We start from the raw sequence: 18459 nt of genomic DNA on the forward strand, positions 1-18459 counted from the left end.
AGACTGTCAAGGTGAGCTGCTAGTTCAGGAACCTGAGCTGCTGTTTACGACAGGCGGAGTTCTGCGCCAGGAGAGGAGAGGTGTTCACTGTCAGACTTAGAGCGTGCTGGAAAGCATGGTGGTTTAAAAGTGGAAGGTTTTTCCGTTAACACAAAACCTGAAGCAATGAGGGTCCGGGTCAGAGAGGCGTCCGTGGGGCACCATCCTCAACTGCCTCTGGGGACTGCCTCACAAATGGACTCGGTGTACTCTGCACCTTGACGCATAAGCTTGAAACTGCTGTGTGTGCAGGGGGCTCCGTGGCGGCGGGAACCTGAATGGAAGCAGGAACACAGCTGGGGGGTGGGGCCGGGCACTGAGGTCCCAGACGGCCGGAGGGCAGTGAGGCGGCCGTCCCCCAGCTGGGGGCTGGGGCCACTTCTGCCTCCAGGCTCAGCCTTGCACTTCGGCGGGTGCATGTTCTCCTTTACAAAACCGTGTCTTCGCCGTGCCCACTCACAGCCGTCACGAAACCTCCCCGTCCTGCAGGACAAGAACACACTCTTCCTTTCCTGTCAAGGGAAAGGAAAGCTCTGGAAGGTAGTGGCTTCTCTAGGGCAGGGAACGACAAACCAGCAATCAGACTGAGGTCTCGATTTCAAATCTGGCTGTCTTCACATGGGACATTCTTGGGGTCGGTTACAACCCACGTTTCCTATTCCTCCACCCGTCTCCCCACCAGATATGCACGGGGAGGGGGGCACCTCGAGTGTGTGGGAGACTGGGACAGGGGGAGGTGTGCGGTGCTGGTAGCGTCCCATCTTCCCCACGCTGCCCTCAGGCGGCAGGGGCCCTCCCGCCCCCTCACACCGCCTCCCTGCCAGATTCTCCACCTGCAGGGCCGCCCCTGCCGGGGAGAGCAGTGAGGCCCAAGAGCAGGGGCTGCATGAATGAAACACTCGTTTATTCAACAGGTCCTCAGTGCACCCCTCTGTGTTAGCCCTGGGGGACTGAGCGAGGAACAGGACGCACTGTCCCTGCCTCCATGGGATTAGGCAGAGAGGTCGTTTCCAAACTAGGACGGCGAGTGCTCTGAGGGAGGAACAGGGTGTTATAAAGGTGTACATTGGGGGAGACGGCAGCACAGGCTGCTGACCACCAGGGAGGCAGGAGGAGAAGGTCACAGGGCGTCCGGTTCTCTGGACGACCTGCCCTCTCTGGTCTGTCCTAGGCTGGCGAATGAGACGCCAGGCGCACGCTGGGCTGCTGCAGCTTCTGAGATGCATCTCCCCCCCCTCCCCCTCCCTCAAACAGTCGGCCTTGGAGACGGAGATACCGTCACACACAGAAACAGGCCAACGCAGTTGGACAAGCCGAAGAACCTCTGAGTGCGTTCAGTCTGAGCCCTCGGCTCACACAGCCAGGCCTGGACTCGAGTCACAGCATCACACGGGTGGCCGTGCACAGGACCACACCCAGGCGGGGCGCCGCCAGGGCCAGCGCACGGTCTGCCGGGCGGCGCGGGAGCCGCAGCCGCGCTGGGCGCACGGTGCTGGCGTGCGGAGGCGTGAGTGGCGGAGGCGGGCAGGTCGGAAGGCAGGCAGGACGTAGGGCACCTGGGCCCCGTCTAGTAGAGGGAGACGTACTTGGGCATCGCAATGCCGTTGTGTATCTTTAGGCGCCCCGGCTTTTCCAAAGAGAAACAGGGGTGCACAAACTGCTGGAGCTGGCAGCTGAACGTGTACAGGTGCTGAGAAGTGTCCGCGTTGAAGAACGACAGCGTCGAATTTTCGTAGTCTAACAGAACGCCGATCTTCCTCGGGGAAACGGTTATTCTTATATCCGGGGTCATCTTGTTGTGTAGAAATTCGTACTTATGCCTGAAAATCAAATGTTGACATAAGAAGTCTTCGGGAATTCTGTAGACGGGCCATTTACAGCACATTCTGTGTGGCTGCATTCAGATACTTCCGTGTGTCATTTTACTAATGACCACCAGAGTAACAGGCTATTTCTGTAACTATTCTCTGAAATTGCCCTAAGAAACGTGCATGTTTAAGCTTTGTTTCTGAGCAACCTCTTAAGCTAAGAAACTTACGTACAGCATTATCCAAATTTGTATAGATACAGCGCAGGTTTTAAACATTTGGATCCCGAGGTCGAAAATCCTCTGTAACAAGGGAGTTGAAACGGGGGGGGGGGCGGGGGGGGGGCGTGTCCTCGCCTTTCCCGTGACGGCCCCTCGGCGCCCAGACCCTCAAGCAGCAGGGCTCCCTGGGGCCTGTCACCGGTCAGGGTCTGGTGGCTCCAGCACCCTCCCCGTGGCCTGTCCTGTGTGCGCTGGGAACCCGCTGAGACTCAGACCAGCCCCAGGGACCCCCCAGCCTGCCACCTGTGGGCACCGGAAGAACTGCGGGCGGGCACCGGCAGCCGCTCCACATGGCTGGGACCGACGCTCGACGTGCAGCCCAGCCCTCCCATCTCCCTCAGCTTCGCTTCTTCACTGGGCAGCCCCCAGAACCACGAGGGCCCTTCCCTCCCCCTCCTCCCCCCACCAGTGAAGTCTGTGACTGCGGGCCCACACGCCCGAGTCAGCCAGGACGCCCCACCCTCGTCCTCCACTCGTAACTGTCTGTCTCGTGCGTCTGTACCAGCTGGGGCTGGACGAGTTTCTGCTCCAGCCCTGGTTTAACAACACTTAACTGCCCGGGTGGCTCACGGGCGCAGCGCGGGGGACCAAAGGTCAATGGGGTCCAGCGGGCCAGCACGGGTCGCAGGGCCCGTGGGTCCAGGGTGCTGGGAGAGTGGCGTGGCGAATTTTTTTGGCCATTTGTGAGATAAAGGGAAAGTGCAACCATGGCCTCCCAAGTCTGAAAATGTCCCTCGTCCCGTGCTTTGTGGGACTGCCCCGTGTAGGGAGGGCCGTGCTGAGCGAGCCGTCCCTGGGGCCAGGCCGCCTGCGCTCGAGTCCCAGCTCTGGATGCCTGTGCGGTGGGTCCTGGCACCGCTCTTCGGCTCAGCTTTCCTGCTTGCAACAGGGCATGGCGCGCCTGTGAGAGGTGAGCGAGCGAGCACGTGTACGGTGCTCGCACGGACGCCCCCTACGAGCCTGAGCTGTTTCCTTCTGGAGGAAAAGCACCGAAAGCCGCTCTTGCCCTCTGGGCTCGGCCTCCGGGGGAGGGGCTGGGAACGCGTCGGAATGTCTCGGAACATTTTCTAACGCGCCCTGTCGGCGCCCACGGCTGCTGGCGAGAACCTCTCCCGCCGCTCTTTCGGAAGCGACCGTGGGCCTCGCTGCACGTTACCTTGGCGGCGCCCAGGCGTGCCGCATGCACCAGGACCGGCAGTTGGCTCCCAGGTCCTCCTGTTTCGGGACGTCGTCAAAGGCCACGCCCACCGTGTAGTCCGAACGCTCGTCCACCTCCACCTCCCAGTAGTGGCGCCCGCGGACTGGAACTAGGTTCCCCATGGCTGCGACGCACCTGGTTGGGGAAAGGGGGGGCACACGTGACTGGAGGTGACCCCCGCCTGGCTGTGCCGGTGAGGGACGCCCACTGCGTCAGTCAGCAGGTGGTCTGTGCGCGAGGCGGCAGGTGTGAGCGCCTCACCTGCGAAGGGGCGCACCCTGAGCCCTCGCGGGACTGGCGCAGGAGATGAGATTATTACACTGCTGGTGATGGAAGAGGAGACACACCCACAGAAAAGGTTCTGCGGGCTTTCTGGTAACAAAAGCAAGGGTTTGGTTCATTTGTTCATTAAAAAAAAAGGGGACTGAAACCTTGCAGAACTCAAGTGTCAAGTGAACCCCAAAGTCTTTCACTTTGCACAGCTCCATATAGCTCCTCTCTGTTGATGGGATACTGCCCAACCCACGAATCGATGAATAAAGCTAGTAAAATCTTCAAAATGTACTCAGTGGAATACTATTTTTTAACACAGGCAAGACCTGTATTGCTTCTTATTCCCCTGCCCCCCATGCCCCCAAGCCTGGGCAGAAAGGGCAGAGGCGGGAGAGGATGAGGGTGCTTTCTCCTGCACCGTGTGTGGTCCTATTTCACACTGACACATACAGTAGGTGCTTAGCACGTGCACAGTAGAAAGGCCGGAGGAAGGGCCAGCTGCCGGCACAGTCTAGGATGGGGCGGGGGGGGGGGGCAGTTCTCCATCGGGGCCCTTCTCGCCCCCAGAGGGGAGCCTCCTCTCCTCCCTAGCAGATCCTCCCAGCTCCAACATCAGCCTGCCAAGACCAGTTTCTGCCGTGAGTACCGGGAAGCTCACAGCCACTCACACTCAACCATGGAAACAAAATTCGCCCTGAAGTTAACCTGGGCCCTTCCTTTTCCTCCACACTTTGAGTGTTCTACTTCACTGGTGCGTATTGCCCTCTGCTATAAATCTTTAAGTGTCCAGAAAGAAGTAAGAAGTAAGGTATGAATCAGTCGTTCCAACATCACTGAGTACCAGCTCTAGGCACGGGTCCGCCAGGGGTGTCCAACCTTCTGGCGACCCGGGGCCACACTGGAAGGGGAGTTGTCTTGGGCCGCACGTTAAACACACTGCGACACGTGATCACACACACAAAAAACTCCTGCTTTAAGTACAGTTAGGATTTTGTGTTGGGCGCATTCACAGCCGTCCAGAGCCCCATGCAGCTCGCAGGCCGAGGGTTCGACACCCCTGGTTCCAGCGGAGCCGCCTCTGGGGCGCGCCCTGCCGCCCGCCACGGGGAGCCCCATCACCGTCCCCCCAGCAAGCCCGCCCGCAACACGGCTGGACTGCCCGCACCTGCCTGTCCTCACCACTGGGCCCCCACCCCTTCATGTACTCCTGGGAGTTCTTTCCCCCTTCAGGGCGGCCGCCGTCGATCCGATTCCGCCTGAACAATGGTGTGTTTCAGGAGGGCTCACGGGACGTTCCGGTGAGCGGCGGGGACAGCACCTACCTGGTGAAGCGGGCGTCGCTGGGGGGCGGCTCCCTCGCGGGGGCTCTCCCGTCGCCGCGCACCAGGGTCAGCCCGTCCTCGGAAACCGTCAGCCAGGGGTGGCAGGTGTGCGCGTCCAGGCGGAAGCAGCTGCCTGCCGGGGCGCGAACCCAGGAGGCGGTCAGCAGCGCGTCCCCACTCCCCCCTCGGCATCGCCGCAGCGCAGGCGCAGGCCCTCCTGCGGGTCGCAGCTGAGCCTCCTGAACGGGACGCTGCGGCCTCACCTCCCTGCGCCTCACCACCCTCGTGCTAATGGGGCTGGGGGCCGTGCACCGGGATGGGCCCTGCCCGAGCTCAGCGCTTTGCACATCTTGTCTCATTCAACCCTCGCAACCGCCCTCGGAAACACGTGTTGTTGTTTCCTTCCATTTGTGGACGAGGAGACAGAGGCGAGGGAGGCTGAGCAAGCAGCTGGCAAAGGCTCAGAACCCGGAGCCACAGCTGTGCTGGGACAGTGGGGGACGGACAGGATGTTTCCAGCCGTGTCCCTGCTGACTGCAGACTTGGACGTGACATGTGACAACGTGACAACATGATGACATGATGATGGCCAGTGAGGAGGGGGCGGGGCTGGACTGGAGTGTGTGGGCACCTGCCAGGGCCAGCGAGGGCCTGGGAGGAGGGGGGCGGCCAGGGGCTGGGCTGACGGCAGGAACCCGGACACAGCCCCAGCCACGGCTCTCCCTGGAATATCACAGAGACGCCGTCCTCGGTGGCGTCCAGGCTGCGTGGGGTGTGAGGTGACCAGGCCCCCTGGGGGCAGTGAGGCCAGTCCCTGAGGGGCATGCAGAAGGACCCTGAGCTCCAGCACCTGCCCAGGCAACTGCTGTGCGACTCAGGCCCCAGCCCCCCAACCCCCGCCCCAGCTGCCTGTGAAAGGCGGTTGCAGGGCTCCGACCGCCCCCGAGCCCCTTCCCGGCCAGGCCTCCCTGTTCCGTGAACACGTGTTTGTTCCCCAACAAGGTCGCAGCGGCGCCGGGTCTGCCGCAGGGTGGCCCCGTGGGGCCCCGAGAGTGTGCGGCCGAGGGCCCAGACCTGTGGTGTGCACCGCGGCGGGCTCGCTCCTGGCGCTGGGGCCCCCCACGTTGAGGGCGCGCACGTAGATCGCGTAGCTCCGCCGGGGCTGCAGCTGCACCAGCGACTCGCAGGTGGGGATGCCCACGACGGACCTGCGCGAGGAGGCAGGGCCGCGGTCACCGCGGGCCCCGCGGCGGGCTGCCCTTCCCCGCCGCACCACAGTCCCCCACGGACATGACAGCCTCTGTACGCTGACCGCCCCTGTTCCCGCCTCAGGCCGCCCCCCTCCCCCTCCACTCCAGCAGGGAGGGTTTCCATCCCCCCCCCACGTCCATCTGTCCGTCCGGCTGCCTCTCCCGGGAGCCTCCCTGCACCTGCTGCCCCGGGGCCTCCGTCCTTCCCGCCCGTCAGTCTCAGTTGACCCGCCCCCTCCCCCACACTCTGCCCTGACCGGTTTCCTGGCTCCATCCCCACTCCCGTCCCACTGCACTTAGTTTCCCTCCAGGGAACATCTCGTGCTCGTGTTCGTTTGCTCGTTTCTGGTCTGTTTTCCCCGCCCGACCGTCACCTCCTCCGTGAGGGCGGGGAATGTGTCATCTGGTCCCCGAGCCCAGCACGGGCCCTGGGGCCACCTGGCCCTGGTGCTCGCCGCGTGGGCAGGTGGGAGACCTTCAGGACGAGAAGGCACCCCCGAGGGTTCCCCACGTGCTCACTCACCGTCACCTCCAGTGACAGCCTTCCTGCCCCTTCCCACCAAAACTGAGCAGCCTGAACGTTAGGGGCCTGCGGCCACAACTTCCGACCTGCTCTGCAGGCTCCCCACCTTCCCTGAGCTGTGTCCCCGTGTTGGGGGGGGTCTCAAGCCCAGCAAACGGCCCCGTGACTCACTCGGTCACGCCCGAGGCTCCCGGCGTCTCCGTCTGGGTCAGCTCCACCGTGTACGAGTCCACGGGACCCAGGTTCCCAGACTCCCAGCGGATCAGCGCGGCCTCCTCGCAGCTCCGCACCTCGCTGCTCTTGATGACGGGGGGAGCAGGCGCTGCAGGCAGGGAGAGGGAGAGGGGGCCACCGTCCATTCACGCCCAGCCACCTCTGCTGGAGCTTGGACAGCCCAGCCCCTCCTCCCACAAAAGACACTCAGGGCACGAAAAGCAGACCACGTGCCACAGACCAAATGTGCGTACCCCCAAATTCCCACGTTGGAACCTCGTCCCCAGCTGATAGCACCTGGAGTCTGGGGAGGGGGTGACTGGGTCATAGAGTGGAGGAGGTTTGATATAGAAGAGACCCCTCTCCTCCACGGAGGACACAGCAGGGAGACAGCCGCCCGGGGACCGGGCCATCCTGCTCCAGACTCGCGCCCCGAGGACCCGAGACACGGGCCGTGGTCTGTGCGCTGCCCCTTCTACACTGTCCCCTTACAGCAGCTGGACGGTCCAGGCTGCCATGGGATGGACGCCTGTCGGGGCGCCTGGGGTTGGGGGGACTGCCAGGTTCCAACGGTCCAGTGACCAAGGGCAGTGGTCTCTGACATCCGGACACCAGCCATGAGAAAACGTCCCTGCCACATCAGGCACGCGGATTTGGTGTGTTAAATACAAGGAATAAAAACCACACAGCTACCTCTGTCCATGGAAATGAACCCCAGCCCCCCACCCCATGAGGAGGGCCGTGACTCCGGCGCCCCCCCCCAGGTGGGGAGGCCCTGCCGGGGTCGCGTGGCCGCCTCACCTGTCATGTACACCACACGCTCGCTGGCGGGGCTGACGCCGGCCCCGTTCCGAGCTGTGACCCAAAATTCATACTGGGTGTTTGGCACGAGGTTCCTCACTGAGCAGTACGTTTCTTTGACGGTCATCGTAAACTCTGGGAGGAAAGAAGAAGAATTCAACCCCCAAACTGGCCAAGAGGTTCCTCATTCACGTGGTGCTGAATCCCAGGTTGCAAATCCCAAGACCGGCCCAGGCTCCTCCCACCCCTGTGCCCACGCCCCTGCCATGTGACTGGCTCTGGCCAATGGGACAGCAGCAAACCGGAGGCCCCACCCCCACCCCCTGCTCAGAAAGGGCAGGTTCCCAGCTGTGCCGTGTGAGCCAGCCCAGCTGCCTCCCGGAGGATGAGACCCCCTGGACGGCGGCCCCGGCCACCCACGCCACCCCAGCCAGGCCCCGACGTGCCTTTCCGGCCCCTTCTGCCGGCCTCACAACCTCTGGGTAGCTCCCCGAGGAGGGAACTCCCCTCCAAGGCGCTGGGGGAGCAGATGCGCCCCTCACCCCCATTTCCCCCACTGCCAGGGCCTCTGAGCGGCCTTAGCCATATTCCGGAGTGCGACCGTGTTCCCGGCAGAGCCTCACCTGCTTGGCCCTTGCCCGGGGCGCCGTCCCGCGCCGGCCGGCCGGACAGCTGGTAGCTCTCCACCGTGTCGTCAGAGCACAGGCTCCAGCACACGCGGACCGAGGAGCCCGAGGCGGAGTTGGGGGCCTGCGGGTTTATCACTGGGGCGGAAGGGGCTGGGAGGGGAGGAGGGAGGAAGGTCAACAACCTGAGTTCCAGCCCCAACAGGTGTGGCTCGGCGGACTGGGTCTTCTCCTAAACCCATCAGGAGGTTACTATTTAGATTCGCAGTGGGGGCACACGCCTGGGGTGCAGGTCAGGCCCCCGGGCGGGAGCGTGTGATCAGGGCTTCTCTCCCACATCAGTGTTTCTCTCCCTCTTTCTCCCACGCTTCCCCTCTCTCTAAAAATAAATAAAATCTTTTTCTTTTTAAATAGCTGAATTCTAGTATCATTCTCTGGAGTGCGTGATCAGAGTGATACTTCTGAGCGCTAGCTACCTGGCACCATGTGACAGGCTGTGCACACAGCACCTCATTTAACTCTCACCCTGTCCCCATGGGGATTATCACGTCCGTTTTACAGACCAGGAAGCGAAGGCTCAGAGAGGTTAAATAAGCTGCCTAGGGTCACACAGCCAGGGAGTGGCACACTTGGGACTCGCGCCAACTCCATCGGGTTCCCGAGCTCATCGTGGGTTGAGGACATAAAACGCAGGGTCCCTGTTTGGTGCAAGTCAGACGGGAAGGCAGGTGTCTGTCTATGAGGAGGGGCGAACTACCAACGCTGACAACCACTCTGGACTTCCCGGAGCCGGGCGCTGGCTCCCTGGAGGGTGAGAACGGGCACTCGCCCCGGGGCTCAGCCTCTGTCTCCACCCTCACCGGCCATGAAGACAGACCACGAAGCTATGGGGCAGAAACACTCGTTCCTAGACCTTCACGACTTTCCTGGCCGTCTGAGCTGTCTGAGCGGCTCCCTCCAAGCCCCGGGGCGCCGGGCGTGCTGGGCCCTCCGCCCGCAGCAGGGCAGAGACACACCTGGGACGGCGTTGATGGAGCCCAGCAGCTGCTCCACGTCGGAGAAGTCCAGGGTCTGGTCCTCCAGGGCCGGCTGCGCGGACACGTCCACGTCGGTGTCCGTTTCCAGGAACTCTCTGAGTCTGTCGGTGTGAAGAGACACGCTGACCAGGACGGAGCGCGGCTTCCCCGGGTCGTCGCTGGTCTGGCCCCGCCGCTCTGTGCCTGACATGGGAGGCCACGGGCCGGGACGGGCGGGGCGGATCTGTGCCCCAGAGGGGAGAGGTGGGAGTGGGCAGGCGTGCACTGCCCAGCTGTGGGTCCACAGACTCTGGGAGACCCCTCCCCGACACCACCCCAGCCCAAGAGGCACAGACTCCCCGGGGACTCGGCTTTCCGACCGTGGAGTGGGGCGCAGGGTCCCCCTGCACCTGTGCACCTGCTTCTGGCAGTCACAGAACCTGAAACCGGCTCTGTCTTTGCCTGCGCCCACGTCTTAACAGTCATATCCTGAAGCTTCAGTGTTCGCGTTGCTGTTCGTGCCCTGCGTTATTTAACTCCCACAGACCCGCCCCCGTTTGCAGATACGAAGGTGGGTCCCCGACTGGCTGGACACCCATGGCTGCAGGGGTGCAGGGCGCGGACTCCTGTCTGACTCTAAGGCAAGCGCGCTTCCTGCCACGCTCAGTCTGGGCCCCGGCCTCGCTGGGGGTCTCAGCGCCTCCTGGAGAGGTGAGGGGTGAGGGGCTCGTGGAGGAGACCTGACCCCGGGCCTGCCGGCTGGGCCTCACCACATGTTCCCTTCCAGCCTGAGACTCTGAGGTTCGGTCCCGGGGGTCCTGTGACCCCACACCACTGTCCGGCAGCCGGCGCTGTTTGATCTTAGGGTCACACACAAACACCCAAACTGGGGGCACACAACCAAGTGGAACCGCGTCTCCCTGGACTCCCGGGGGGGGGGAGGGACAGAGGAAGGCACACGTGGGGACGAACTATTACCTGTCAGCCATAGCCATGGCATCCTGGAGAGGGGGAGGAGGAGGAAAGGAGACAACGTTACACCGATTCTGGAAATAATTTCTGAAAACTGTCACCAAGGAAACATATTAGAAAACTGGGGAATTGGTAAAAAAGAGAAACACCAGGCCGCACCCCACACTCTAACAAAGCCACCCTAAGGAAGCCTGTGCAGTGTCATCCATGAGACATTTCCTCACTCGGCCACTCTCGCACTCTCTGCGCTGCGGGCGGTCTCTGTGGTGGCGATTCTGAGAGATGCTTTGCGGTTCTCGGTGTGGGAACTGCACCGTCTGCCTAACCAACCGTCCGTCCCCTGCGGGCCAGACACTCTGGCAGTCCCCAGCCTCTCCTGGCCGTGAGGAGGACACCTTCATGCACATCCCTCCCCCCACCCACTGGGTTCGGTCTCGGGATACAGTGGGATCGTGGGACGCTGGGCCCCTGGTTCGCAGGGTCTGAGCGCTGAGGGCTCTGGAGGGGCCGCCAACGGCCCTCAGCCTCAGGCCCAGGGCCCTCGGCCCCAGTGGGGCTGGAAGGAGGTGCCGTGGGGCTCTGAGGGGGCGGGGTGGGCTCGGTCAACCCGGAGGCCGCAGAGACACACAGGAAGCTCCAGAGGTTGGGGGCCCCCCTGCACCCCGAAGATCCTGGACACCACAACCCCCTCTTCCTGCGGGGCCTCGTGAGGAGAAGGGACCGGGCTGGGAGACTGTGGTCCCTATAGCCCAGCTACAGGAGGGCTTGCTGTCCGATTTCATTAGAATTCTAGGAAATTAAGAAAAGGATTCTTTTTTTTTTTTTTTTGCACGTTTAAGTTCATGAAGTAAGATTTAAAATCTTACTTGCATGCAGGAGATGGGAGGTGACTTTTTAACCTGGATGGCCTTCTCCCGGAACTCTGAGGGGCCATCGGAGGCGGCCAGAACCCTTGGGGCACTGTGGTTGCCCAGCTCCAGGAAGAGGAGACGGGGGACCGATCCCTGGCGACCAGGACAGAGGGACTGACCCCGGTGCCACCTGAGCAGCGGTGGAGGGAAGGGGTCAGGTGGGTGTGAGCCTGCCCGGCCGCTCGTGGGTGACAACCCCCAGTCGCGAACACCCGCTGGAATACAATGGACGCCGACTGTGAGAGTCGACCCCAGCGCCGCCAGGCACGGAGGGGACAGTCTGACCCGTGGGGGCCCTGTCACCCCGGGGCCCTGCTGCGTGGTGCGCCCTGGCTGACCTTGATGAAGTCCGCCTTCTCTTCGTGACAGATGTCCTCCACGGTCTCCATGAGCTCCCTGCAGGCGTCCAGGTTTTCGCCGCAGCTGACCAGCTGCGCGTACAGGGTCTCCAGCTTCTCCTTCTTCCTCTCCCCGAGGGCCTGCACCTTGTCTTCGTATTTTTGGGCGAGCGTTTCCAAGATCTCGTTGTAATGGGACTCGAAGTTTTGCTCCTGTCTCCCGAAATTCTCCTGCAAGACAGCGGACCTCAGCCGTCCTTTCGGTGCCTGTGGCGTGTCGGCCACAGAGTCACTGGGGCGGGAAAATGTCTCCACCCAGAGACGCAACCGTCCCTCCCCGTTACCCTGAGCCTGGACACTGGGGTGGGTGCAGGGGCTGCTGGGACAGGGGTCTCCAGCCAGAGCCCCAGGATACCCCTAACAGAAAGCACTGTTCTCTCTCTGTCTTCCTCTTCACCCTCCACTTTCCACCCTGCTCCTCACCCTCACACCACCTCCCTCTTCGCCACCCTCCCGTTGCCGTGACAACCAACCAAGTTGATCATTGGTGATGAGTCCACTTGCGCTGGAGCCTGGGACCTTAACGTGGAGACGTTTGCCCCGGGAGAGGCCCACCTGAGCTCTCAACGTCTGGTGACTGCACCCCCCGCCCCACTCCCTGATGCCTGGACAGCGTTGTCCAGATGCCAGGACCACGCAGATCCTCACAGCAGCTAAGAGGAAGGGGAGGGGGCAGGGGAAGGGGGACCGTGGCCCCACGGGAGAAGCAGCACGTGTCCGCCCGGCTCACCCACGTGCTCTCACCTCCACAGTGATGAACACCTCCTCCAGGTGACTGGCGAAGTTCTCCATCTCAATGATCTGCTTTTCCAGCCTGTACATGTTCCTGTGAATTTCGTCCTGCCAGACGGAGCATCGCCAGAGGTCAGCGCCGCACCCCTCCCCCCCTCTCCTGCGCCAGGCGCTTGAGGTTCAGCCCCCGCCTGACCCCTCGGGATGCCAGCGCGACACCCAGAGGGAGGAGAAGCGAGACCCACTCACCTTGGCGCTTTCCAGCGCCTTGCTGAGCGGGGTCACCTCATGCCCTCGGTGCTCGTCCAGCTCCTTCTCCGCCGCCCTCAGCGGAGTTTTGCAGGTGGCACAGAAGACGTCGGGGGCCTCTTCCTCGTCCTCCTCCTCTGGGATGACGTAGCACTCGTACTCCTCGCTGGAGCGGCCGCGCGCGAACCGGTAGGCCTCCCGCAGGTCCCGGCACTGGCCCTCCGAGCCCCACCCCCCGAAGCCCAGGCCGTCGGCCTCCCCCGCGGCCTCCGCGCCCAGTCTCCAGTCTCTCTGCCGCGTGGCCGGTTCCCCCCTCGTGCCCACGTGGGGAGCATACTCCGAAACCTCTATCCTGGGCGCGTTCTCCGTAACGAACTCGTCCCCCAGTTCGTCGTCCGCCAGTTCGTCGTCATCTTCGAGTCCGTACAGATGGACCAGCTCATCCACTTCCTCTTCAAGGTCTCGCGGAGGCTGACCCCTCGCTGCGCCCCTGGGCTCACTGGTCACCTCCGCCGGGGCAGCTCCTCTTCTCATCCGCCCGCTCTCTGCCGGGAAGGCCTGCAGCCCGTCTCCGGAGTCGTACAGATCCATGGGGTGCACGTGGGTGACCTTGCGGGGCCTGTCCGGCTCGGGCTGGTCCCCAGCTCCCTCCCGCGCGGTGGCTCGGGAAGCCCTGGGCAGCACCTCGGCACCAGAAGGACCCCTCCTGGGCGGTCAGCCGCGGATATCCTGGGGGGGGGGGAGGGTCCTGGAACACAGGAGGGGGGAAACTCCGTTCCTGAGGAGGTCGCTGCAGGAGATGGTCCCTGGATCGGGCCCCACGCAGTCACAGTTTGTACAACCACCGTCTGAGCAGCTCGGGTGTGGCTGCACCTCCAACCACCTGCAGAGAAAAGTTCGCCTCCTGCTGGAGGGTTTATTTATTTATTTATTTATTTACTTTTAAGATTTTATTTATTTATTTTTAGAGAGGGAAGGGAGGGAGAAAGAGAGAGAGAAACATCAATGTGCGGTTGCTGGGGGCCATGGCCTGCAACCCAGGCATGTACCCTGACTGGGAATTGAACCTGCAACACTTTGGTTCGCAGCCCGCGCCCAATCCACTGAGCTACGCCAGCCAGGTGGAGGGGTTTTTTAGATAATATAAACGTTCTAAGGGTGCTGTTCACAAGCAAAGAGAAGTCCGAAGACCACTGATCCATATGCAAAAAAACCCCAAACAAATGACCCTTTTTGTTTAGAGAGGCAGGTATTTTTCCCATTTAACTGCACAAGTCACAGAATCGTCGTACCGTGTTCATCATCCTGTATAAGTGCTTCACCACCAACACACGCCCACACAAAACCAGGAAGTACCTGAGCGGCTTATCTTATACCCTAATAGCTCTAAAAAAGAACCTTATTGAAGTGTAATTTACATGCCATAAAAGTCACCTGTTTCAAGTGCACAATTCCGAAATGTTTAGTAAACACCCCAAGTTACACAACCATTATCACAATCCATTCCTGACGCCCCTTTCTAAAAACCTGTGGTAACCAAATGCTTTAAAAACAGACAAATATTAAACTATTCCAATGTCACACATATGAAATAGATTGTGAGGAAAATTAAAAAAGCAAGACTGACTTCCCCCCAGCCATGACTTTTATATTCAAATAGCTTCTGAACGAAATGTTCAGAGATGGAGGGAAAGGGAACATGAATAATGAATTGTCATCTTAGACACGATGAAACTGAGGCTGAGAGAGGTGAAGTAATAAATCACAGTCTAGGAAGAATACATTAGCTAGACAGCGCCTCCTCTGTGCCGTAAGCTACGGTTAAAAATAAGAACAACTTTTGCAAGCGAGGTATGGGAGGTGTGTCCCTGCCCTTGAATTAGAAGAGTCCCCTCCAAAATGTCTTTTAACCTTTTATGGGTCGTGGATGCCTCTGAGAATCCACTGACAGCTGGGAATTCTCACCCCAAAAGTGAGCCCAGAGGGGCACAATTTAGCTCAATATTTTAGGAGCTCGGCCATGCACCCCAGCCTCAGCCGCAGGACCCTGCGCGATAATGTGGGTGGTGCTGTCTCGCAGCATGGTTTGGTCAGCCTCACGGGCGTGGTCCGGACCGGACACGTTTCTGCCGGAGGACAGAGCACGCACCGACCAGTGAAAGATGATGACAAGGCTGTTTTTCAGTATCTGAACCAAAGCACGGAACTGCGCTTTGTCAGCATGCACGTTTAGGGTTCCAGACCGTTCTAGCAAACGGGCCCCTGCACTTTTAAAGATACTCTCGACACAGGGCAGGAACCACCAGCACCCGAGGCTCTCGCAGCCTGCACCAACACCTCATTCGGTAAAGTGAGTCCCTGCTACGGGAAGGCACGGAAAACACTCACTCTGTTTACTGTAACTTACACCCCCGAAATCTACCACGCTCTCCCTGGTCTCTAAGGGAAAGATATTGCATTAACACTGCATTAACACGGCATTAAGTTAGCGGGGCTCAATGATACAAGTAGCATTAGAATATTATTACTAACCGAAAACTTGCCTGTCAATTTGAGGGTCCACGAGCTTTTCATTCACCACCGAGGCCGTGGGTGACGGCTGGAAACCTGCACCCTGGCTCGGCCGGCTTTCCCTCCCGGTGACCTCTGCGCGCCCGTGGGCCGCCCCTGCGCCGCCCCTGCCTGCGTTCCACCAGGGCTCTGCAACCGGGGCAGTGAAGGTGACGGAAACACGAGCTGGCTCTGGCTGCAAATAGCAACAGGCTTGCTGTGAGTGAAAGCCCAAATATAGACCTGCCACTTCTGCTCCAGTTTCACCCGGAGAGGTCAGGTGACGTCCACTGGGTTGCTCCTCACTATGGGGACTTGAGTCCCTGGTTTCCACCGAGGGTCTCAGATACGTGGCTGTGCACGGAAAGAGGGCTGGGGCTGGGGGGAGGGGCAGCCGCAGCCCTGCAGAGAAGGGGGGCTTTTTCAAAGCCACGTTCTGTGCACCTTCCGCCTGGGCTGAGGGTCTTTTTCCAAAGTTAGTTTGGACAAGCACAGGTCTAAAGGCAATCGAATGCAACTTAATTCCCACCCCCATCCCCACAATTCCTTTCATGTCTACTCAGGGTGGGACTTGTTCTACACTCTGGATACAGACCCAGCAGACCGGAGATTTCCTGCTCCTGCTTGGGTCACACAGTCCTAGGGCCTGTTGAAGACCTAGACTCCTCTCAGTAATTAAACATACGGTTCAACACGATCGAAAAGTCACACTGAGTGTAGCCAGCATTGCGATCTCCTCCTCTCCCCATCGCGGGGGGCGGGGGGCTCTCTAGCTAAAAGCCCGCCCTGGGGAAGGAGGAATGAGGGGGCCTCTCTCTCCACACCTCTGCCCCGAGCTGCCGGCTTGGGGCAGGCAGAGGGGCTAAGGTGGTGAGACAGCTCCCGTGTGAGCGGGTGTCAGTTGGTGTAGCTGCAGGCTCTCTGGGGCAAGCAGGCGCCTGTTGCTCTCAGTGTCTCTCAGCCGCTCCCTCTCCCGAGCAGCCTCTGACCTTCTCTGAGTACCCCATCATGGAGAGCTTTCCCCCTAAAGTTCCCACTACCGAGCTGAGAAACCTGCTCCCCCAGGCCTCAGCCCCTGTGGGCCCCGTCTGAGGCCTTTCTGGCGAGGCCCCCTCACCTTGCGGCTGGCCCTCGTAGGCAGGATGGAGGTGACTCCCTGCCGGCTCTGGGCTTCCTGCTGGTCCATTTCTGGATCTTGGGGAGTAGGCCCCATCCTTGGTCCCCCCGAACTCTGGGAGGCAGACGTCCCAGTGCAGCCGCCTCCCCTGGCTCTGCCATTGACACAGCCAATGCTCTAGCCCCGGGCCACCACCGGCCCACCTGCAGGAAAGACAGCACGCTCTCTGAGGGGTCCCTTCGAAGACCCCTCCCAGAGCTCAGAGGTAGAGGGGGAATTTCAACCCTTCCCCCAGCCTGACAACAGCTCTCTCTGGAGAGGTCACTCCCACTGGTCTCTTAACTCTGATGCTTTTGTATTTTCCTTCTTTTTTTTTTTTTTTTAAGATTTTATTTATTTATTTTTAGAGAGGCAAGGGAGGGAGAAAGAGAGAGAGAGAAACATCAATGTGTGGTTGCTGGGGGCCATGGCCTGCAACCCAGCCATGTGCCCTGACTGGGAATTGAACCTGCGACAGTTTGGCTCGCAGCCCATGCTCAATCCACTGAGCTATACCAGCCAGGGCTGTATTTTCTTTGATTAGCTGAGAGCATGAACTAGGCCCTGGACCGTTTCCTTGACACGTCTGCATGCGGGGACTTGATCTCAGCCTATCTTACATCTATTGCTTTTGGGGGGGCCCCAATCAAAATCTCATTTTAAAAAATCCCATTACTGCAGGGCATCTATGAGATAAAAATTTAGAAGCAAAATAAAATGTCAAGTGCGAAAAAACTTTTAAAGATTGTTCAAAGATGTCTGCACAGGAATGTTCGTCGCGGCGTTGTCTCTACTGGCGGAAATCACATTAGGTAAGGTAATATATTAAAAAATAGTCTGAGTCCCGGCTGGTGTGGCTCAGTTGGTGGAGCATAGTCCCCGCAAAGTGAAGAAGAGTCACCAGTTCGAGTCCCAGTCAAGGCACAAAGTTTCTCTGCCTCTCTTTTTCCCTGGCTTCCCCCCTCTCTAACAAACAAACAAATAAATAAGTGAAAAGGTAAAAAAATAGTTCGGGGAAAAAGAACTCACTTCAGCTAAAAGGTTCTCTCCCTACGAGGCCTGGGCAGCAGTTCCAAGCCCGAGGACCCCTGTCCCAGGCAGGCACTGAAAGGGGGCGGGGCACCACGGGACTGAAGCTCCTTTAGACCTAGATGCCTTGAGCTCATCTTGGGGAGGGGGGGGGGAGGGTCCTGACTTAACAATGGCTTCAGCCTGGTCCCCTTTGGTCTTTGCTGTGTTCGCCCTGGGCACAGCAGCACGTGCAAATCTGCTTCCAGGCTGTCTTGGTTCAGAACCTTCAAAAACTGCTCCACGGGTTCCTGCATCCAGCCCTCAAAAGCCCCGTGTTGGTGAAGGGTTCCAACCGCGGCTCCCTGGGCACCTCCCCACCTCCCCTTCCTCTCAGCCCTCGCTGAGCACTCGCAGGGCACGGGGCCGCCAGGCACGCACCCGGGCGGGCGGAGGCCAGGGCTGACTCAGTCCGCACTGCTTCAGCGGGTCCAGCTCCAGCCCACCCTCCGTTCTCACGTGCAAACCGCATTTCCGAGTTCTGAACCAGGTCCTCCAGGAGCCAGGTGGTCTTCCCTGGCCGGAGGATCTCTGTACCTTACGACAAGTTTCTTTGCTGGGTACTCGGTTTCCCTAATTCTAAAGTGAAGAGGCGGCACACAGGTTTCCTGAAACATGCCTTGAAGACAGGTATCTTTTTGGACGCCTCCCGTGTCCCACCCCCAAACAGGCACACGGCAGACCCTCCATAAAAGCCTGTTGAATTGATAACAAGTGTGTGGCTACTGCGCAGTGCCTGGCGCTCGAAACAGAACTCTTCCGTTTAATTTATTGTTTGGTCTCCCCAGGAAGTCTGCACCTTCCTTGAGAGCAGGACCCAGGAATCCACTGGAGCCCCGACCCGGACGACGGAATCAGCGGAGGCCGGGTTCCCAGGGGTTCACAAGAACTTGTTCAACCCGCAAATCCCTTCCCCACGTCGTACAGAGGCGGCAAAGGTGGGGCCAAGACTGGGATTCCCAGGCTCCAGGGGGCGTTGCTTCACTGAGCGACTCCCAGGGCAAGGTTCCAGGGGGACCCCTGGCCTTTTCATTGGTCATCGTGGGCCGGGACTCGGCCAATCCCGGACGCCG

At 60.3% G+C, this 18459-nt stretch overlaps 2 protein-coding genes across 2 annotated transcripts in view; both read right to left on the bottom strand.

Moving 5' to 3' along the window:
- Positions 1–1354: 1354 nt before the first annotated feature.
- FSD2 (fibronectin type III and SPRY domain containing 2) lies at positions 1355–13365 on the bottom strand. The gene is made up of 12 exons (XM_028502206.2): positions 12613–13365; positions 12376–12471; positions 11572–11802; positions 10329–10351; positions 9351–9472; positions 8332–8487; positions 7709–7843; positions 6866–7016; positions 5996–6129; positions 4922–5054; positions 3285–3461; positions 1355–1859 (listed from the first exon to the last, which is right to left on the bottom strand). Exons 1-12 carry the CDS (start codon positions 13201–13203, stop codon positions 1607–1609), a joined length of 2202 nt encoding a protein of 733 aa, XP_028358007.1. The 5' UTR covers positions 13204–13365; the 3' UTR covers positions 1355–1606.
- Positions 13366–18348: 4983 nt separating this feature from the next.
- HOMER2 (homer scaffold protein 2) overlaps positions 18349–18459 on the bottom strand; it is an 85637-nt gene continuing 85526 nt past the window's right edge. The window contains exon 12 of the mRNA XM_036013166.1: positions 18349–18361. The gene's annotated coding sequence lies outside the window, so the exon portion shown is untranslated. The remainder of the gene's footprint in view (positions 18362–18459) is intronic.

Source organism: Phyllostomus discolor, chromosome 12 (assembly GCF_004126475.2).
Source record: "Phyllostomus discolor isolate MPI-MPIP mPhyDis1 chromosome 12, mPhyDis1.pri.v3, whole genome shotgun sequence".
In the NCBI taxonomy this organism is placed as follows: domain Eukaryota; kingdom Metazoa; phylum Chordata; class Mammalia; order Chiroptera; family Phyllostomidae; genus Phyllostomus; species Phyllostomus discolor.

Coding starts and splice junctions, on each gene's coding strand:
- FSD2 (XM_028502206.2), bottom strand. CDS start 13,203: ATGGATCTGTACGACTCCGGAGACGGGCTGCAGGCCTTCCCGGCAGAG. Junction 12,472..12,612: donor AGGCGCTGGAAAGCGCCAAG/GTGAGTGGGTCT, acceptor TCCGTCTGGCAG/GACGAAATTCACAGGAACAT. Junction 7,844..8,331: donor CCCGGGCAAGGGCCAAGCAG/GTGAGGCTCTGC, acceptor CTTTCCTCCCAG/AGTTTACGATGACCGTCAAA.